Genomic DNA, 21020 nt, shown 5'->3' on the forward strand with positions numbered 1-21020 from the left:
GCAGAAGTGATTACATAGTGGAAACAATTCTTGCTTACAGCAACTTCCTGAGTGAGAAGACATTTCTCTGTAATTTTACTTTTGGGCTATAAAAGTCATCTAATTGAATGAATAAAATTCATTTTATGATATATAGACGTTTTTCTAGGTAATACATAATACATACAGTCTTATACATACATAATTAAAATACTGTGACCTTGCACTAAATATTTTACATTTGTTTAATAGAAACATTTTTAGATACATTTCACTACTTTACAGTAGCATAGTTAAATTACATGCAAACAGGCATGACTTACCAAAAGTGACATGTCCTAGAGTATTGTTCATATATGCAATTCAATTTAGAGAAAATAAATTATGAAGTCATTGTTAATCTTTGTTATGATCTGTATCAACCTCATGACAAAGACCCAGTGTTTTAATGCTGATATAAACGTAAACATGCTATAAATTAGAATGAAAAATAAAAAATGCCACCATGTAAAGATGCAAAGTACAGAAAGTAAAAAAATATGAAATTAGTTTCATATTTATTTTTAAATATTAAATAACCAACACAAACTTGACTAGACTGGGTAATTTGCGCCCAAGTCTCACACCTAACACACTAACAGACTCATCTGTCTCTACGGACTTGGGTGTACACACAGTCATCTGCTGTTGGTACAATACTCTGCTGGGGTCGAGGTGAAAACTTGACCTGGCCGTACTCCACATCGACCTCTGCCCTCTGCTGCACCTGTCTCCTCTGTTGCTGCATGATCCTGACGTCTGCATAGGTTACTTCCAGCTCATTGTTTTCTTCTGCAGAATAGTAGAAAGAAGTGGCTCAGACACTTATTTTAAATCTATATAACTTGACAATGATGATAAAGGCGGCAGTGTGCCAGGAAAAAGGAAAGTTGTTGTTTTTTTACCTTTGGGTTTGTTGTTTTTCTTTTTTGTGTGAGCACACATGACAGCCACACCGACCACTAAAAGAATTACTAATGCTGAGAGTACACCACCCACTATTGGTAGTATTCCTACTCAAGTAACAAAGGACAAGAAAAACACAACTTGTTAAAACAGCAAACATCACAACTGTTTGTGTGAAGACGAAAGATAAGTGGAAAGTTAGTTTTATTTTGTTAGTTTTCACTTACTGTCCCATGTGATATGATCATGGGTTTGACTGGAGGATGTGATATTAGTGGTGGGTTTGACAGTACTGGACACTATGATTTCAGTCTCCTTACCCTTGGTAGGAGGAGGTGTAGGTTCAATACACAGGGTGTTATTAGCTTCAAACACACAGGTTGATATGTGTGTACCATTGGACAAGATGCAGTTAATGAATATGAAGCCTGAGGGAAAGATACAGATCAACCATCATGTACAGAGTGATTGTGATCAAGAGCATCAACATGTCCAGTGTGTTGATTGATTCATGTTGTCACTCACCACAGGTACATAATCTCTTACTACTGGAGACGTGACTGACATTATTTCTGACTGAGCAGACCAGATGTCCTGAGACGTGTTGCTTCAGAGTGATGATGTTAGTCACATTATTTCCAGAGAGGAGTTCAGCATCTGTCAGTGTGCGTCCATCCAGAGTCCAGTTGTATTGAGGACTGTCCCCTCCCTCAGAGGAGCAGGAAACCCTCATCTCTCCCTCAGACAGACACTCAGAGTCCAGCAGGACAGAGGACACAGGAGCTGGAGGAAACACACATATGACTTGATATTATAACAGAATCTTGTTCTTCTCAGTTATAATAATAATAACAAACAGGGCAGACACAGAATACAAACGTGCATGTACAATATGAGATGTGTAATGTATGTGGTCTATAAATATTATATTTTCTCCACCAGTTTTAAAAAAGTTATTTACCTTGAATGAACAAATGTAGAGTCTGACGAGCTGCTTGTTCTCCATTTTCATTGATGATTGAGAGGTTATATTCACCACCATCATTCCTGCTCAGATTATTCATCCTTAATGTTCCATTACTGGGAGTAAAAAAGAATCTGTTGTCTGAAGGAGCAATCACACTATTACTACTTCTCCATCTAAGTAAATTTAATTGATTCTTCATCCAGTTGAAACTATTATATTCTGCAGCATCGTCCATCAGCTGAAGAACCAGAGTTCCTCCCAAAGCTCCATAACACTGAGCTCCGTTCTTTCTGCCATCACAGTAGGTTTCAATACCTGGAGATTAACAGAAAAAAGTAGATCAGAAATTTTACAGTTCAGTGATAAACATTTCATTTACCAGAATGACTGTGGCAATGTTTTATGTATTTAAGTGCAGGACACAAACACAACTTACTTATCTAGGTGTTAAGAAATAATTCGTTTTTTTTTTTTTTTTTTTTGGTTTTTTTTTATTGATACAATTATTTTGCAGATGCACAACTCTGTTAAGTGTTGGAAATTTTATTCCAAAACAAAAGTGAGTTTGCTCCAACTGCATCTTTCTCAGATTATATTATAAAAATAAATATTTCCTGTTATTTGTCTTATTGGTCTTTGTCTGGAAAACAGCCCCTGTTTATTATGTTAATATGATTGAACACTTTACCTGTTAATACCAAGTCAAACTGTGAAACAATCTTTCATGTCACTTTGTTAATTTAGTTAGTAAAGTTACCACTCACTATCATTATTTTTTTTACTTATTTTGTCACAAATAAATTCTACAAAAAGATGCACAAGACTGAACTGAGCAGCACAGTATCAGTATAAAGATCATTTACCTAAATGTTTTTGTGTTTTATGTTTGTAGGTTAAAGGGAATTCAATAACACATGTATTACATATGTATAAGTGTAAGTGTATATTCATGTGAAAATAAATATAATGTAGTGTTCAATTGTTCCTTAAAGTCAGATTTAAAAAAAATGTATACTTTGTTGTTACTGCAAAACATGTTCAAATACTAAATCAAGAAAAAGTGTCATGTGATAATAATTGATCGTCTCACCGTGAGAGACTCTGAGTAGCACCACCACCATCAGTCCAAACACAGCTTCCATGTCTCCTCACTGTTCAGCCTCTGTTGACTCAGTCTGCAAATTTCAGACAAACTTCTCAACTTCACCCAAAGAGAAACATGTGTATCCTGCTTTGAACAGTCTGAAACGTGTTCCTACAGCGATCAGCCTCAGTGGAGAATGTGTGAAAACTTTGACCAAGCACAGTGTTGCTGTGTTCATGTTTTGTGAGCGGAGAGGAGAAAAGGAAGTGGCATCAGCCTCACTTCCCCTTTAGTTTACCCGTAGAGGATCATGGTGTTCATGATGGACTGAGTGGAAGAAACAGAAACACTCTTCCTCTATGCTTAAAGAGGATTTGAGACAAACAGCTGGAATTTCTAGCACATCTATGTTCAAATGTTTAAAAAGTTCACATCTCCATAATAAAATCAGACTAAACCTATGTGATACTACATGAGCTGTCATCTCTCCATCTAATCCACTGTGACAAAATAAGCATATCATACATCATGGCTCATACTTGTAATGTCTTAATGTGTAGTAACTGTTGAAAAAATTATAGTTTTGTCTTTTAGCTGATAAATATGTCAGTAAGCTAAACAAAAAAAAACACCATTTGATCTCTCCTAAAATAAGTGATGTAATGTATTTACTGTATATAGTACATTATATCTAAAGAGGCATCTCAAAGTGCTACACAGAGAAAAAAAAAGGCATATGAACAAAAATAAAATTTTACCATTAAACAAAGATTTGGGGACAAAAAATGTTTGTACAATGTTGGTTAATTTATTGTTTATAAGTCTCAAACAAGTGTCTGGATTATCTTCACACCTACCAGCTACATTTGAAATGGATCATTTTAGACCTGTTCAACCATCAATCCTGATGTTACAAGGTTTATTGTAATGGAAACACACATCCAGTGACACAGTATGTATGCACCTTCATACTGAGCTGCTTTCTCACTGTGCTCTAAGACTCATGATATTTATAATAATCTATGTTCACAAGCTGATTCTTCTCTGTCATCTCAACAGACTCTGTCTCCCTCCACTGGAAACTTGATTAAAAGCAAATGGCCTAAAATATTAAATGACTTCATTACACCTAAAGCAATAAACTGGTGGATTTTATACTAAATACCTTGAAAGGCAGCTTGTTTTAAAAAATATTTTCAAAGCTGTGACATCTAAATGTTATTTTAATGATCTTTGACTACAACATGTTTAATAATACAGAATTATCTACTGTATAAGCAACATTACATTCATATAAACAAGTAGACAGAAACCTCACATCTACTGAAACTGATTATTAAAGTTTTTACATCTTTTTTGTTTGTTACAATGAGAGAAAAACAGACAAATCATAGTAGAACAAAATAATGATTCACATAATTTTGTAATCATCTGTGTAAATATAACTACAGCTTATAATTACAGTCAGATAAAATTACATTGATTAAAACACACTAAAGCAAATATTAATACTTTCTAAATCAATAACAGTTACAAATATAAAAGCTGTTTCAGATCATATTGTGTATTTAAATGAGCTATATTTTAAACAGTAGAAGAATTGTGTTCTCAACCCAAAAAGAAACAGTTCATCATTTGCTTTAATGGATTGAACTAGAATATAAAATCACCATATTTGGAAGTAAATTGTTTTGAATAGACAGCAACAAACTGTAGTAGAACAGTTTCCAGATAGCATCAAAATAAGTTCACTGCTAATAGACTTTTAATGTTTATATAGAAATAAGTAAAATATAACAGCTGTTAACAAGGAAATGATGAATTCACAGTGAAACACAAAGCTGTAAACAACTAAGCAGAAGTTGTTTCGTGAAGAATACAAAGAATTATGACTCTAATGTTCTTTCATATACAACAAAGATGAGATTTAACACTAAATATAAATCTGCTGATTTCAGATCAAGTTAAAGTTCAGATGCAGAACTTCACATTCGAACCATCAGAACAGAGTTCTCTGGATGATCCATGGTTCTTGGATCAGCAGAACCTTCAGCTATCTTGGATTTCTTTTTCTTCCAAGCAAAGTAGATGGTGATCCCAATTACCAAAATGATCACAACAGCAGCTTTCAAACTACATATGATCAGTAAAGAATCTGTTTAGATAAAGACACAGAAAAGTCACATCACAATTGGTCTGTGACAGCAGAGTCATTTGGTAGTTTTCATGTATTTTACAGTAAGTCACCTAAGGAAGCAGCCACATCCTGATTCCAATAATAAAAGTCACATGGTACATTACAGATGTTTGAACAGGGACAAATAAAAAGGGAACAGGACATAAACAAAGTCACTGCATCAGAGTTAGTTTGAAGAGACACTAAAATGTCATTCTTTTATCACCTGTAGTCATGAGTGTAACACACAAAGAAACACATTAAAAGTAGGTTTGTGTGGAGACAAATGAAAAGTTAGTTTTCTTACTGTAGCACAGGACTGAAGTCAGAGTTTGACTGGAGGATGTGATATTAGTGGTGGGTTTGAAAGTACTGGACACTTTGATTTCAGTCTACTTACCCTTGATAGTGGAAATTGGAGGTTCAATAAACAGTGTCTTATTAGCTGCAAACACGCACGTTGATATGAGTGTACCATCAGACAAGGTGCAGTTAATGAATATGAAGCCTGAGGGAAAGATACAGATCAACCATCATGTACAGAGTGACTGTAATCAAGAGCATCAACAATGTCCAGTGTGTTGATTGATTCATGTTGTCACTCACCACAGGTACATAATCTCTTACTACTGGAGACGTGACTGACTTTATTTCTGACTGAGCAGACCAGATGTCCTGAGACGTGTTGTTTCAGAGTGATGATGTCAGTCTCAGTATTTCCAGAGAGGAGTTCAGCATCTGTCAGTGTGCGTCCATCCAGAGTCCAGATGTACTGAGGACTGTCCCCTCCCTCAGAGGAGCAGGAAACCATCATCTCTCCCTCAGACAGACACTCAGAGTCCAGCAGGACAGAGGACACAGGAGCTGGAGGAAACAAACATATGACTTTTGATATTAAAACAGAATCTTGTTGATTTTTTTGCAGTTATAATAATGATAATACAAAACAGGACAGATACAGAATGTCTGTCTGTCCCTGAATCCCTTTTTTGGCCTTTTTTCTCCCTCCTGTCACGTGACCTGTTTGATTACCCATTGCCTGCACCTGTGTCTCTCCCTCCCTTTATAAGCAGGTCCATTTGTCTTCTACGTTACCAGATAGTCTCACATTGACATGAAAGCAACACTGTCCAGCATTTATCTTCAGACTGCTCATCTGTAACGAACCCTGTCTCTGCCTGAACCTCCAGTACCGTGAGTGTCTTCCTCTGACCTGATTTGTTCCCTTTTATGCTATTGCCTTTCTCTCTATCAGACCTGCTCCTGTTTCCAGTTTCCCTACTGTCCCTGTGTTTGGACCTCACTGTGTATGCCCTCGGACAGTTTTCTGTTCTCTGAATTAAGCCTATTGGATCTGCTTTTTCTATCGCCTTTGACCTTTGACCGTATCAATGCGCTGGTTAATTGGATTTTGGATTTGTCTAGAGAAGGAATGGGCAAACTAAGGCCCGGGGGCCACATGTGGCCTGTTAAACTTTTTTATTGAAAAACTTCACCTTGAAAAAATTAAATACATAAACTTTTGTAAATGTTTTTTTTCCCCCTGCGATTTCAATATGCTCCCACTAGATGGCGCACTCTAGATATATTGACTTTACTGAGGTTCCGGGTTCTCCACGTTTACTTTTTGCTGCCTCAGCTCTTCTGTAAAGATGAGCGGACCTAAGAAAAGGAAAGTAGAAAGGGAATTATGCTAGCAAGCTATCAACAAAAAAACCGGGAGCTACTGTCTTTTCTGTCAAGGAGAGTTCATACGTGGTGCACAGATGAACACACGTTCTCTAAATAAACGATTCGCTGATCGTTGTTGACTTTTGGACCTGGAGACACAAATTGAATAGAAAGTTGCATCAATTCAACAACGCAGTCTGAACCTTAAGCTTAACTCTGTCTCCTCTTAGACCACCATACATACATGACGTCATCTCCTTCCAGCTGGTATCCGGCAAGAACCCCTCACATTATCATTTTTACAATAATTGTAATAAACTCTCAAAACTCGTTCTTGCATCCGTGTGGTCTCTGGTAATGGAGTCTGATCCAACCCTGTGGTCTTTAAATATTATAATTTCTTCACCAGTTTTAAAAAAAGTTATTTACCTTGAATGAACAAATGTAGAGTCCGCTGAGCTGATCTTTCTCCATTTTCACTGATAATTGAGAGGGTATATTCACCACCATCATTCCTTCTCAGATTATTCATCCTTAATGTTCCATTACTGGGAGTAAAAAAGAATCTGTTGTCTGGAAGAATAATCGCACTATTACTACTTCTCCATCTAAGTAAATTTGATTGATTCTTCAGCCAGTTGAAACTATTATATTCTGCAGCATCGTCCATCAGCTGAAGAACCAGAGTTCCTCCCAAAGCTCCATAACACTGAGTTCCGTTCTTTCTGCCATCACAGTAGGTTTCAATACCTGGAGATTAAAAGAAAAAAGCTTAAAACTAAATCATAAATATCACAGTTTAGTGATAATCATTCCATTTGCCACAATGACTATGACAATGTTGTATATTAAAGTGCAGGACAGACACACATCTTACTTATCTGTGTTAGGAAATAATGAGTTGTTTTTTTGATTTTTAATAATTGATACAATTTTTTTTGACAAAGATGCACAACTCTGTTAATTGTTCACTTTTAAAACATAAAAGTATAAATGTTTTATGTGTATATTATGGTTTACATTTTAGGTTAAAGGGAATTTAATTAAACATGTATAGCTAAACATCCCAAATCTGAAAACAGTATTTAATGGATTCATCTGTTATAATTGTTGTATTGTCTGTAACTGTATATTCAAGTAAACTTAAATATAATGTAGTGTTCCATTGATACTTAAAGTCGTATTTTTCAAAAAATATATAATATATTATTATTATTATTAATATTACTTTGTTATTGCTGCAAAACATGTTGTTCAGATATTGAATCAAGTTTTGAAAATGTGTCATGTGATAATAATTGAACGTCTCACCATGAGAGACTCCCAGTAGCACCACCACCATCAGTCCAAACACAGCTTCCATGTCTCGTCACTGTTCAGCCTCTGTTGATTCAGTCTGCAAATTTCAGACAAACTTCTTAATTTCACCCAAAGAGAAACATGTGTATCCTGCTCTGAACAGTCTGAAACGCGTTCTTGCAGCAATCAGCATCAGTGGAGAATGTGTGAAAACTTTGACCAAGCAGAACGTTGTGGTGTTCATGTTTTGTGAACAGAGAGGAGAAAAGGAAGTGGCATCAACTTCACTTCTCCTTTAGTTTACTAAAAAACTATACTGACAGTTTATTTCTTCATGTAAACTTAAGACTTGTTTAAGTATATTTCCTAAGTATACTTCAAGTACTAAGTAAACTAATTACTAATGGTAATACACTTGTAGTTTAATTATGGGACTTCTTGGGACTAAATGGGCATGAAAATATACTTTGAAGTATACTTCAACCAAACTGGTATATATACTTTTAGTTTAGTACCAGAGTTGAACTACTAGTCCATTTCAAATTACACTTTGGAATAGTGTATGACGACTGAGACCATGCTTTACTAAAAAGAAAAAAACTCTATATCATAGTTAACCTGCTGGAAGTATTACTTAATTTTGTAAACACATATTAACTGCTTACTTCCATCGTGTTCATGATAAAGTGAGAGAGTCAGAAACATTCTACTTCTATATTGAAATAAAATTTGAGACTGACACCCAACGTGTCTAAGTCGTCTTTGTATGTTCCAGTGTTAAGATTCAATTCAGTTCAATTCAATTCAATTTTATTTGTATAGCGCCAATTTACAACAGAAGTTATCTCAAGGCACTTTACAGTGTAAGGTTTAAGACCTTACAGAAAATATTTATACAAAAAATAATAGAGAAAACCCAACAATCACAATTGAGCAAGCTTTAGGCAACAGTGGAGAGGAAAAACTCCCTTTTAGAGGAAAAAACCTCCAGCAGAACCAGGCTCATAGTGGGCGGCCATCTGCCTCGACCGGTTGGGGTGAGTGGAAAGAGAAGAGAGAAAAGAACAGCAGGCAATAAGACAACAACAAGCATCAAGAACATTGGGCAGATGAACTGGATTCTGGAGATGTACAGCTCCAGGCCGAGGATACCTGCAGAAAAGTACAGAGAGAGGGAGACAGAGAGGAGGAAACACAACTAAAAGAGAGAGAAGACACAAAGTTAATGACATGCAATGGTGGCATTTGCATTGATACAGGAGAAAGGAGAGAGGAGAGGAGCTCAGTTTATCAGTAGAGGTCCCCCAGCAGATTAAGCTATATCAGCATAACTAAGAGATGGTTCAGAGTCACCTGATCCATCTCTAACTATAAGCTTTATAAAAAAGGAAAGTTTTAAGTCTAGTCTTAAATGTAGAGAGGGTGTCTGCCTCCCGAACCTGAACTGGGAGCTGGTTCCACAGGAGAGGGGCTTGATAGCTAAAGGCTCTGCCTCCCATTCTACATTTGGAAACTCTAGGAACCACAAGTAAACCTGCAGTCTGAGAACAGAGAGTTCTGCTTGGCAGATATGGAACTATGAGGTCTTTAAGATAAGATGGAGCCTGATTATTAAGGGATTTATAAGTTAGGAGAAGAATTTTAAATTCAATTCTGGATTTAACAGGGAGCCAATGGAGAGAAGCTAACGTTGGAGAAATATGATCTCTCTTGCTGATTCCAGTCAGAACTCTGGCTGCAGCATTTTGGATTAACTGGAGGCTCTTTAATGAGTTATTGGGACACCCCATTAATAATGAATTACAATAGTCCAGTCTGGAAGTAACAAATGCATGGACTAGTTTTTCAGCATCACTTTGGGACAGGATACTCCTTATTTTAGCAATGTTTCTTAGGTGAAAAAAGGTAGTTCTAGAGATTTCTTTGATGTATGAAGTGAAGGAGATATCCTGATCAAAGATAACTCAGAGGTTTCTTACAGTATTACTTGAGGCCAGAACTAAGTCATCAATGGTGAGAATGTGTTTAGACATAGTGTCTCTGAGATTTTTAGGCCCAAACAGTATAACCTCTGTCTTGTCTGGATTTAGGAGAAGGAAATTGGAGGACATCCAAGTCTTTATGTCTTTTAAGCATTCTTGAAGTTTGACTTATTGATTAGTTTCTCCTGGTTTCATAGATAAATATAGCTGGGTATCATCTGCATAACAATGGAAATTTATAGAGTGTTTCCTAATAATATCGCCTAAAGGGGACATATATAAAGTGAAAAGAATCGGTCCAAGCACAGATCCCTGTGGAACTCCATAGCTGACTTTGCTGTGCATGGAAGACTCATCATTAGCGTGTACAAACTGAAATCTATCCGATAGATACGATTTAAACCACTCTAGTGCTGTTCCTTTGATTCCAATGACATGTTCCAGTCTGTGTAATAAAATGTTGTGATCTATAGTGTCGAATGCAGCACTAAGATCTAACATGACGAGTATAGAGAGTAGACCATTGTCTGATGCTAATAGAAGATCATTAGTGACCTTTACCAGTGCTGTTTCTGTACTATGATGTACTCTAAATCCTGACTGGAAATCTTCATACAAGTTATTGCTACGCAGGTGGTCGTACAATTGCTTAGAAACTATCTTTTCAAGGATTTTAGAGATAAAGGGCAGATTGGATATTGGTCTATAATTCGCTAAGACCCCTGAGTCCAGAGTAGGCTTTTTGAGTAGGGGCTTGACTACAGCAACCTTAAAAGCCTGTGGTACGTAGCCTATTTGTAAAGACAGATTGATCTGATCTAATATGGAGGTGCTGATCAAAGGTAAGACATCCTTGAGGAGTCTAGTCGGGATGAGGTCTAAGAGACATGTTGATGGTTTAGAGGAATGAATTACTGAAATTAATTCAGAATGATCTATGGGGAGGAAGCAGTCTAAGTACGAGCGTGGATCTAGAGTTGTTGTACAATCCATGCTATATGCAGGGAGGATCTGATCAATTTTTTCTCTAATAGTTATGATTTTATTTGTAAAGAAATTCATGAAGTCATTGCTGCTGATAGTTGAGGGAATACTAGGCTCAACAGAGATATGACTCTTTGTCAGCCTGGCTACAGTGCTGAAAAGAAACCTAGGGTTGTTCTTATTTGCCTCTATTAAAGAGGAGTAATATGAAGTTCTAGCTTTACGCAGGGCTTTTTTATATATTATTAAACTATCTTTCCAGGCTAGGCAAGATTCATCTAAATTGGTGGAACGCCACCTCCTTTCCAACTTACGTGATTACTGCTTTAAGCTACGGATTTGTGAATTGTACCATGGAGTTAACTTCCTCTGACTCACTAGTTTCTTTTTCAGAGGAGCAACAGTAGTATTGTTCCGAGTGAAGCAGCAGTACTATTAACAAGATAGTCCACTTGTGCTGGAGTAACGTTGAAATAACTGCCTTCCTCTGTGTTGGTACATGGCTCTGAAATAAAAGATGGAATCAGTTCCTGAAATTTGTCAACAGCATTTTCACATAAACATCTACTGTAGAGAATCTTATCTGTAGGTTTAGTAAAGTCTGGTACTGTAAATTCAAATGTAATTAAGAAATGGTCAGATAAAAGAGGGTTTTGGGGAAAAACTATTAACTGATCAACTTCCACACCGTATGTCAGAATAAGATCAAGGGTGTGATTAAAACAGTGAGTGGGTTTATTTACATTTTAGGTAAAACCAATGGAGTCTAATAGTGAATTAAATGCAGTGTTGAGGCAGTTATCATCAACATCTACATGGATATTAAAGTCACCCACTATAATGACTTTATCTGCACTAAGAACTAAATCAGATAGAAACTCTGAGAATTCAGTTAAAAACTCAGAGTAAGGGACAGGAGGACGGTACACAATAACAAACAGGACTGGTTTTTGATTTTTCCTGTTAGGATCAGAGAGGCTAAGAGTGAGGCTCTCAAATGAATTAAAACTATGTTTAGGTCTGGGGCTGATTAACAAACTTGAGTGGAAGATTGCTGCTACTCCTCCACCCCGACCTGTGCTTCTAGGAACATGATAATTAACATGACTTGAGGGGGTTGACTCATTCAGAGAGACATATTCATCCTGCTGCAGCCAGGTTTCAGTAAGACAGAATAAGTCTATTTGATGGTCAATTATCAAATCATTTACTAACAGGGATTTAGACTCTGTCTCTATAAGGTTATGGTAGTTTTGGGGGGGTGACGGCTGTAAGGAAGCTGCAGAGAGGTGTGTAAGACTGCGTCTCTGCGTCCTGGGCTCCACTCTGACATGTCAGGGTTTAGGCCGTCTAATAAACTCTGCCATATTCCTAGAGAATTGAGACGCACCATCTAAAGTGGGATGGATGCCGTCTCTTCTAATCAGCCCAGGTTTTCTCCAAAACGTTTTCCAATTGTCTATGTAGCCCACGTTGTTAGAGGGACACCACTTAGACAGCCAGCGGTTGAATGACGCCATGCGGCTAAACATGTCGTCACTGGTCAGATTGGGAAGGGGCCCAGAGAAAACTACGGAGTCCGACATCGTTTTGGCAAAGTTACACACCAGTTCAACATTAATTTTAGTGACTTCCGATTGGCGTAATCGGGCGTCATTAACTCCTGTGTGAATTATTATCTTACTATATTTACGTTTATCCTTACACAGGAGTTTTAAATAGGACTCGACGTCGCCCGCTCTGGCCCCAGGAATACACTTGACTGTGGCCGCTGGAGTCAAACAGAGCAACTGAAAAGCGAGTCAGCATCGACAACAGGAAGAGATACGATACGCCTACCGTAGGAAGAGCAGCCAATCTGTACAATAAGATCCAATAAGGTGCGCCTTATAATGCGGTGCGCCTTATAGTGCGGAAAATACAGTAGTTTGAAGAGACACTTAAATTTCATTTTTCTTATCACCTGTAGTTGTGGGTGTAAAACACAAAGAAACACAGCTCACATTAAAAGTTAGGTTTGTGTGGAGACGAATGAAAAGTTAGTTTTCTTACTGTAGCACAGAACTGAAGTCTGAGTTTGAGAGGAGGATGTGATATTCGTGGTGGGTTTGACAGTACTGGACACTCTGATTTCAGTCTACTTACCGATGGCAGTAGAAGTTGGAGGTTCAATACACAGTGTGTTATTAGCTTCAAACACACACGTTGATATGTGTGTACCATCAGACAAGGTGCAGTCAATGAATATGAAGCCTGAGGGAAAGATACAGATCAACCATCATGTACAGAGTGACTGTGATCAAGAGCATCAACATGTCCAGTGTGTTGATTGATTCATGTTGTCACTCACCACAGGTACATAATCTCTTACTACTGGAGACGTGACTGACTTTATTTGTGACTGAGCAGACCAGATGTCCTGAGACGTGTTGTTTCAGAGTGATGATGTTAGTCTCAGTATTTCCAGAGAGGAGTTCAGCATCTGTCAGTGTGCGTCCATCCAGAGTCCAGTTGTATTGAGGACTGTCCCCTCCCTCAGAGGAGCAGGAAACCATCATCTCTTCCTCAAACAGATACTCAGAGTCCAGCAGGACAGAGGACACAGGAGCTCGAGGAAACACACATATGACTTTTGATATTAAAACTTGGTCATTTTTTTGCAGTTATAATAACAATAATACAAAACAGGACAGACGCAGAATGTCTGTCTGTCCCTGATTCCTTTTTTTGGCCTTTTTTCTCCTTCCTGTCACGTGACCTGTTTGATTACCCATTGCCTGCACCTGTGTCTCTCTCTCCCTTTATAAGCAGGTCCGTTTATCTTCTACATTGCCAGATAGTCTCATATTGACTTGTATTGACAATATAATACTATCCAGCATTTATCTTTGGACTGCTCATCTGTAATGAACCCTGCCTCTGCCTGAACCTCCAGTATTTCCCTAACCTGATTTCTTCCCTTTCTTCCATTTGCCTTCCTCTCTATCAGACATGCTCACTGTGTATGCCCTCAGACCGTCTCCTGTTGTCTGAATTAAGCCTATTCGACCTACTTTTTCTGTCGTCTTTTGGAGTGACTCAACTGTGTATGACCTGTGTATGAGAGGTTATATTCACCACCATCATTCCTTCTCAGATTATTCATCCTTAATGTTCCATTACTGGGAGTAAAAAAAGAATCTGTTGTCTGGAAGAATAATCACACTATTACTACTTCTCCATGTAAGTACATTTGATTGATTCTTTATCCAGTTGAAATAATTAACTTTTTCAGCATCGTCCATCAGCTGAAGAACCAGAGTTCCTCCCAAAGCTCCATAACACTCAGCTCCATTCTGTCTGCCATCACAGTAGGTTTCTATACCTGGAGATTAAACTAAATCATAAATATCACAGTTTAGTGATAATCATTTCATTTACCACAATGACTATGGAAATGTTTTATACATTAGTGTAGGTGTAGGGCACACAAATCTTATTTATCTAGGTGTTATGAAATAATGACTATTTGTTTTTTATAATTGATAAAGATGCATTACTCTTTTAAATGTTTTGTTGTAAAACATAAGTACAGTATTTCAAGGCTCAACTGGCAAGTAAAGAGAAACAACTGCATCTTTCTCAGATTACATTATAAAAATAGAAAATTTCCTGTTATGCAGATGAGAATTACACAGCTCTTTGACTGGAACACAACTCCTGTTCATTATGTTAATATGATTGAACACTTTACCTGTTATAACAAGTCAAACTGTGACACAATCTTCCATGTCAGTTTGTTAATTTAGTTAATAGATTTACAACTCACAATCATTATATTTTGGACTCATTTTGTCACAAAAAATACTATTAAAAGATTAACTGAACTGTGCAGCACAGTATCAGAATAAAGACCATTTACCTGAATGTTTTTTGTTTTTTGTGTATCATGGTTTATGTTTCTAGGTTAAAATGAATTCAATTACAAATGTATTACATATGTATAGGTGTAAGCGTAAAATCATGTGAAATTAAATATAATGTAGTGTTTAACTGATCCTTAAAGATAGATTTAAAAAATATATATACTTTGTTGCTGCAAAAGATGTTTTCTAAATATTAAATCAAGTACTGAAAAAAATTGTGATGTGATAATAATTGAACGTCTCACCATGAGAGACTCCCAGTAGCACCACCACCATCAGTCCAAACACAGCTTCCATGTCTCCTCACTGTTCAGCCTCTGTTGACTCAGTCTGCAAATTACAGACAAACTTCTCAACTTCACCCAAAATGAATCATGTGTATCCTGCTCTGAACAGTTTGAAACATGTTCTTACATTGATCAGCATCAGTGGAGAATGTGTGAAAACTTTGACCAAGCACAACGTTGTGGTGTTCATGTTTTGTGAGCAGAGAGGAGAAAAGGAAGTGGCATCAACTTCACTTCCCCTTTAACTTACTAAAAAAACTATACTGACAGTTTATTTCTTCACGTTAACTTAAGACTTGTTTAAGTATATTTTTCTTAAGTACACTTCAAGTACTAAGTAGACTAATTACTAATGGTAATGCACTTGTAGTTTAATTATGTTTACTTATTCAGTACTTCTTGGGACTAAATTGGCATTAAAAATATACTTTGCAATACACTTAATAAACTTGTAAATATACTTTTAGTTTACTTTTAGTTTTAAGTATTGTAAGAAGCAATAAAGAGGTATTCGTACGAGTATAGGCCAAATATTCTTTGACTTTTCTGTATTCTTGTCAGTGTACACCAAGTATATTTAAATTGCATTACATTTTCATTTACATTTAGTCATTTAGCAGACGCTTTTTGTAGCTGCCCTTGGTATCAAAAGAAATTCACAGGAGAGTCTCTAACGGGTGCAGTGAGTTTATTTGCTGGTGTCATCCACAGAAGTTTGACCAGCAACACTTGAGCATCCTTCAAGCACCGTGAAAACTAAAAATGAACAGAGTTGCTGCTTAGTGGTCAGTCACATTTAACAAAGTGCAAATTAACTCACATATATCACAGTAACACACAGGTCTACACATAAATACAGAACGTAAATTCTGAATAAAACAAGGTAATGCACACAAAAAATGACTTATGTGCACTGCTGCATAAGCATGTGAAAATATTTCGTTTCCCAAAGAACAAATACTACAACCAATGTAAACATTTCTGGTTAACTAAAACTTTTGTTCACTGACACAATGAGTCAAAATGACCTCGCTCCGCTTACCAAGGGTGAAATAATTGGAAACTGTGTTGAAGTCTTCGATCTTAGCACACACGGCATCTGAGCTAAAAATAGCAAATGCATGTAAGTGAGGTAAGAGAAGCTCAACTATGATTTGTAAAGTGTTTACACATTACCAAATAACGTTAAATAAAACAACATCATAATAAACGTTACAGTAACATCCAAACTTACATTCAACTTGAAGAAACATGAAGGCAGTGAGTCTGCCGTAAATCTCAGTGCTCGGCACACATGGTCTGGGGCGAGTCTGCTTCAATTGACCCACAACGAGTGAGTGACACTACCTTTGTGGTCATTTACACTTTTATCCAAAGTGACTTACAAGTGAGGAACAAGGCAAAATCTAAGTCAAGTAGAAACAACATCAAAGCAAAGTGCTAACAAAGAAGTGTTTTTGTTTCAAGAGATGTGAGTACAAAAGAGCAGAAAAGTGTTTTTTTGTTGTTGTTGTTGCATGTTGCATGCAATGTTTTTAAGTGCAGAGGAAGATGCAGAAGAGTTCTGTTTTCAGCAGTTTTTTAAAATATTGCAAGTGAGGTGGCTGAGCGTGCAGAGATAGGCAGCTCATTCCAACATCTGAGCTGAACAGTTTTCCTTGGTGTCTACTGTGTGGTGCTGGTACCACCAGATGATGTTCCCTGGTTGAGCGCAGTGAACGGGAGGGGATGTAGACCTTAATGATTGAATTGAAATAAGATGGAGCTGTGGAGTTGACCACTCTGCAGGCAAGAGACAGAGCTTTGAACTTGATCCTTGCAGCCACAGGAAGCCAATGCAAAGATCTGAAGAGCGGTGTGACATTAGACCTTTTTGGTTGATTGAAAATGAGGCGTGCTGCTGCATTTTGGATCATCTGTAGTGGTTTGGTGGTGGATGCCGGTAACCCCATCAGCAGTGCATTGCAGTTGTCAAGACGAGATATGATCAACGCCTGTACAATGAGTTGGGTTGTGTACTCCGTCAGGTAGGGTCTGATCTTTCTGATGTTGTGGAGGGCATATCTACATATCTACACGACCTAGAAATGTGTTCCGTGAAGGTCAGCTGGTCATCAATGATGACCTCCAGTCTCCAGATCCCCTCCGTCTTGGTGGGGACAATCACCGCAGATCCAATATTAATGCTGATGTTGTGTTGTGTCAAAGGTCTGACAGGAAAGAATAGGACTTCAGTCTTGGGAATGTTAAGTTGAAGGTGTCTTTCTCTCATCCAGGCAGAGATGTCAGAGAGACAGGCAGAGATGCAAGACAAGTTTTTTTTAGCATATGTCTGATAAACACATAAAAAGTAAACAGAGAGTATATTTACCTATTTTTAGTTTGATATACTTTTAGTTTACAAGTGGATGGCCATCAGGATAATGATGAAGTGAGTGAGAGAGTCAGAAACATTCTTAGTTTTGAGACTAACAACTAACAAGACGTCTTTGTATGTTCTAATGTTAAGACACATTTAGAAAGACACATCTTGCTACTTACAAGTAAAAACAAGACCTGTCATTTCTTCATTCGAATTTTCTTTGACAAAATAAGCAAATCATACGTTGTGGTTTATATTTATTGTCTCTTAATGTAAAATAACAAACGAGTCACAGCCAGACTTGTCCTCACTACTACTACTAAATACTAAAACTGCTCATAACCTGCTGCATGTTAAACATGTATAAAATGTAACTCAGTCTCACCCTAAACAAAAAAAAAACAAGTCTACATATTGAATTCTTTATGAATGTGTGAAGTGAAGTGTTATTTGTACGTTGTGAGGTGAGACTGGGTTGAACATAAAACTGTATTTTAAATTCTTGTTTAGACAGTAAAATTTGATGAAACCTATGAACAAACATAATGGACAATAATGTTGAATTTAATGCCATTAGGTGGCTTTTTAGACAAACATGTCAACTCTAAGAAATAAATAGTTAATTACCTGTAATTGCATTCTGTGACATTAAAGTCCACTAAAATGTTGTTAAGCAAATTCCTTTGTCTTTTAATATGAATAACAGTAATATTGCAGAGATGATTTACAATATTTTATTTTCCATGTTAACCTACAGATATAGTATTACCAGAGCATATTAGACCTGTTCAACCATCAATTTTAACATCATGAGTTGCAATGAAAACACACACACAGCGCAAAATTATGTTGGCGCCTTTGCATTGAGCTGTTTTTTCACAGTAGTCTCACAAACTCATGACTTATTTTCTGATCACCAGCTGATTCTTCTCTCCCTCCACTGGAAACTTGATTAAAAGCAAATGTCCTAAATATTAAATGACTTCTGAAATTACACCTAAAGCAATGAACTAGTGGATTTTATACTGAATACTTCGAAAGGCAGATGTTTTGGAAATATTATTAATATTCAATGAGCACTAATTTCTAATAGATTTAATAATACAGAATTATCTATTGTATAAACAACTAAATACATCTATAAACCAGTAGAGGGAAATGTCACACCTGATGAAGATGATGATTTAAGTTTTCACAGCTTTGTTTAAAGAAGCACAGTTAGGAAAACTGAAATAATCACATTTAAACAAAAGTGTATAATTAACTTTGTTATCATTTATGTGATTTTACCTACAAGTTATAATTACAGTTGTATAAAAACATCCATTGATTCTGTCAAGACTCTGAGGAAGGACTCCATTGCCAGAGATAACACAGATACAGGAAAAAGTTTTAAAGGTTTTATTTACAACAAAAGCACAAGGGAAAAATTCAGTGAGTACTGCAGGGAACTTGTCGGGAGGAGACGGCGTGGGGTGAGTGTGAGAGTCTGGGTGTGAACTAGAAGTGGTTGTTGACAGGAAGAGGTGGTATGATGTCACGGCCAAGATGACCGAACAACGGAGAGCACGTGGAGCAGATGGAGACAGTGAGTGCCGAGAATGGAGGTTGGCAACACGGGAATGAGTCCAGGAGAGTAATAAAAGTTTGCAGATGTACAATGAGAGACTGTCCAAATCCTAACACAAATTATGATGATGGTGAAATCCAAAGTCCAATAAACAGTCTGCTAATAAAGTCAAGGGTTAAGTACCGAGGCAGTTGAAACACTAAATCCAACAGACTAATATCCAAGGTCAGGGAGTAATCCAGGTCATACACAGTGAGACAGTACAAAGAGAAGTCCTGCAGGCAAAACCCTGATTCTTCTCTGTCCTCTCAACAGACTCTGTCTCCCTCCACTGGAAACTTGATTAAATTATGAAATTATACAGTTTACTGTTGTTGGCTTATATTTGATTTTTTGATTATAAAACAGCAGCACTTTGTTAAGGTAACATTCACTTTGCGATCTTTCTTGAGCAGACTAAAAAGTTACATCTATATTTCTGATCAGTCAGGCACATATTAAAGTGAAATCCATAAAGACACAGGAAATGCATTTACCTAAATATAGAAAACACAACTTGATGGTGTTAAAAGATAAACACTTCTCACGCTCTCTGACTAAAAAAAGCCCCTTTTTCTCTTAAACTATGCGCAATTAGCCAATTAGCTATTTGACACCACAGTCGTTTAGCTCGTTATAAAGGAGAAAAGTTAACACAATAAAAAATGTTCCTCCTCTGCCGCTCTAAAAGAAAACATAAAGTCCCAGAGTGTGTCTGTATAACAGGTTCAAATTGCTGAAGCAACTCAGAATTATGTGATATAGTTTCATTAGTTATAAAAATATTGTATATAATCTGGATATTATACATAAATTATTCCACATAAATCATTTGTTCTGTCTTTTCCTATGTGAATGTAAGATTAATATTTGTCTTAACGGATTCATCACTTTTGAAAGACAGCTGGCACCTCCAAAAAAGCAGAAGTGATTACATAGTGGAAACAATTCTTGCTTACAGCAACTTGTGAGTGAGAAGACATTTCTCTGTAATTTTACTTTTGGTCTATAAAAGTCATCTAAAATGTATTTTATGATATATAGATGTTTTTATAGGTAATACATAATACATACAGTCTTATACATAGATAATTAAAAAAAACTCTGACCTTCCACTAATTAGTTTACATTTGTTTAATAGAAACATTTTTAGATACATTTTACTCCCTACAGTAGTTAAATTACATGCAAACAGGCATGACTTACCAAAAGTGACATGTCCTAGAGTATTGTTCGTATATGCAATTCATTTTAGAGGAAATACATTTTGAAGTCATTGTTAATGTTTGTATGATCTGTATCAACCTCATGACAAAGCCCCAGTGTTTTAATGATGATATAAAAGTAAACATGTTATAAATTAGAATGAATAACAAAAAATGCCACCGTGTAAAGATGCAAAATACAGAAACTAAAAAAATATGAAATTATTTTTATATTTATTTTTAAATATTAAACAACCAACAAAAACTTGACTAGACTGGGTGACTTGTGCCCAGGTAACTCACGCACCTAACACACTAACAGACTCATCTGTCTCTACAGACTTGGGTGTACACACAGTCATCTGCTGTTGGTTCAACACTCTGCTGGGGTCGAGGTGAAAACTTGACCTGGCCGTACTCCACATTGACCTCTGCCCTCTGCTGCACCTGTCTCCTCTGTTGCTGCATGATCCTGACGTCTGCATAAGTTACTTCCAGCTCATTGTTTTCTTCTGCAGAATAGAAGAAAGGAGTGTCACAGACACATATTTTAAATCTATATAAC

The 21020-nt window shown here is 36.7% G+C and overlaps 1 protein-coding gene and 1 pseudogene across 2 annotated transcripts; both read right to left on the bottom strand.

The window, feature by feature from the left end:
- Positions 1-600: 600 nt before the first annotated feature.
- LOC113160806 lies at positions 601-8364 on the bottom strand. 2 transcript variants are annotated; one of them, XM_026358241.1, is made up of 6 exons: positions 8134-8364; positions 1886-2206; positions 1450-1707; positions 1152-1352; positions 924-1031; positions 601-813 (listed from the first exon to the last, which is right to left on the bottom strand). In XM_026358241.1, exons 1-6 carry the CDS (start codon positions 8183-8185, stop codon positions 623-625), a joined length of 1131 nt encoding a protein of 376 aa, XP_026214026.1. In that variant the 5' UTR covers positions 8186-8364; the 3' UTR covers positions 601-622. The 2 variants fall into 2 exon arrangements, with proteins under 2 accessions (XP_026214026.1, XP_026214027.1); XM_026358242.1 differs by having other exon boundaries at positions 601-810; positions 8134-8360.
- Positions 8365-20397: 12033 nt separating this feature from the next.
- The window catches only part of LOC113160807, a 62386-nt pseudogene continuing 61763 nt past the window's right edge, over positions 20398-21020 (bottom strand).

The sequence above is a fragment of the Anabas testudineus genome, chromosome 10, assembly GCF_900324465.2.
Source record: "Anabas testudineus chromosome 10, fAnaTes1.2, whole genome shotgun sequence".
NCBI classification, from domain to species: Eukaryota; Metazoa; Chordata; class Actinopteri; order Anabantiformes; family Anabantidae; genus Anabas; species Anabas testudineus.

What these genes read in the sequence shown, in the direction of transcription:
- LOC113160806 (XM_026358241.1), bottom strand. Translation starts at nt 8,185, where the DNA reads ATGGAAGCTGTGTTTGGACTGATGGTGGTGGTGCTACTGGGAGTCTCT. An exon ending in GCTACTGGGAGTCTCTCATG is followed by an intron (nt 2,207 to 8,133) that starts GTGAGACGTTCA and finishes GTTAATCTCCAG; the next exon opens with GTATTGAAACCTACTGTGAT. An exon ending in TAAGAGATTATGTACCTGTG is followed by an intron (nt 1,353 to 1,449) that starts GTGAGTGACAAC and finishes TCTTTCCCTCAG; the next exon opens with GCTTCATATTCATTAACTGC.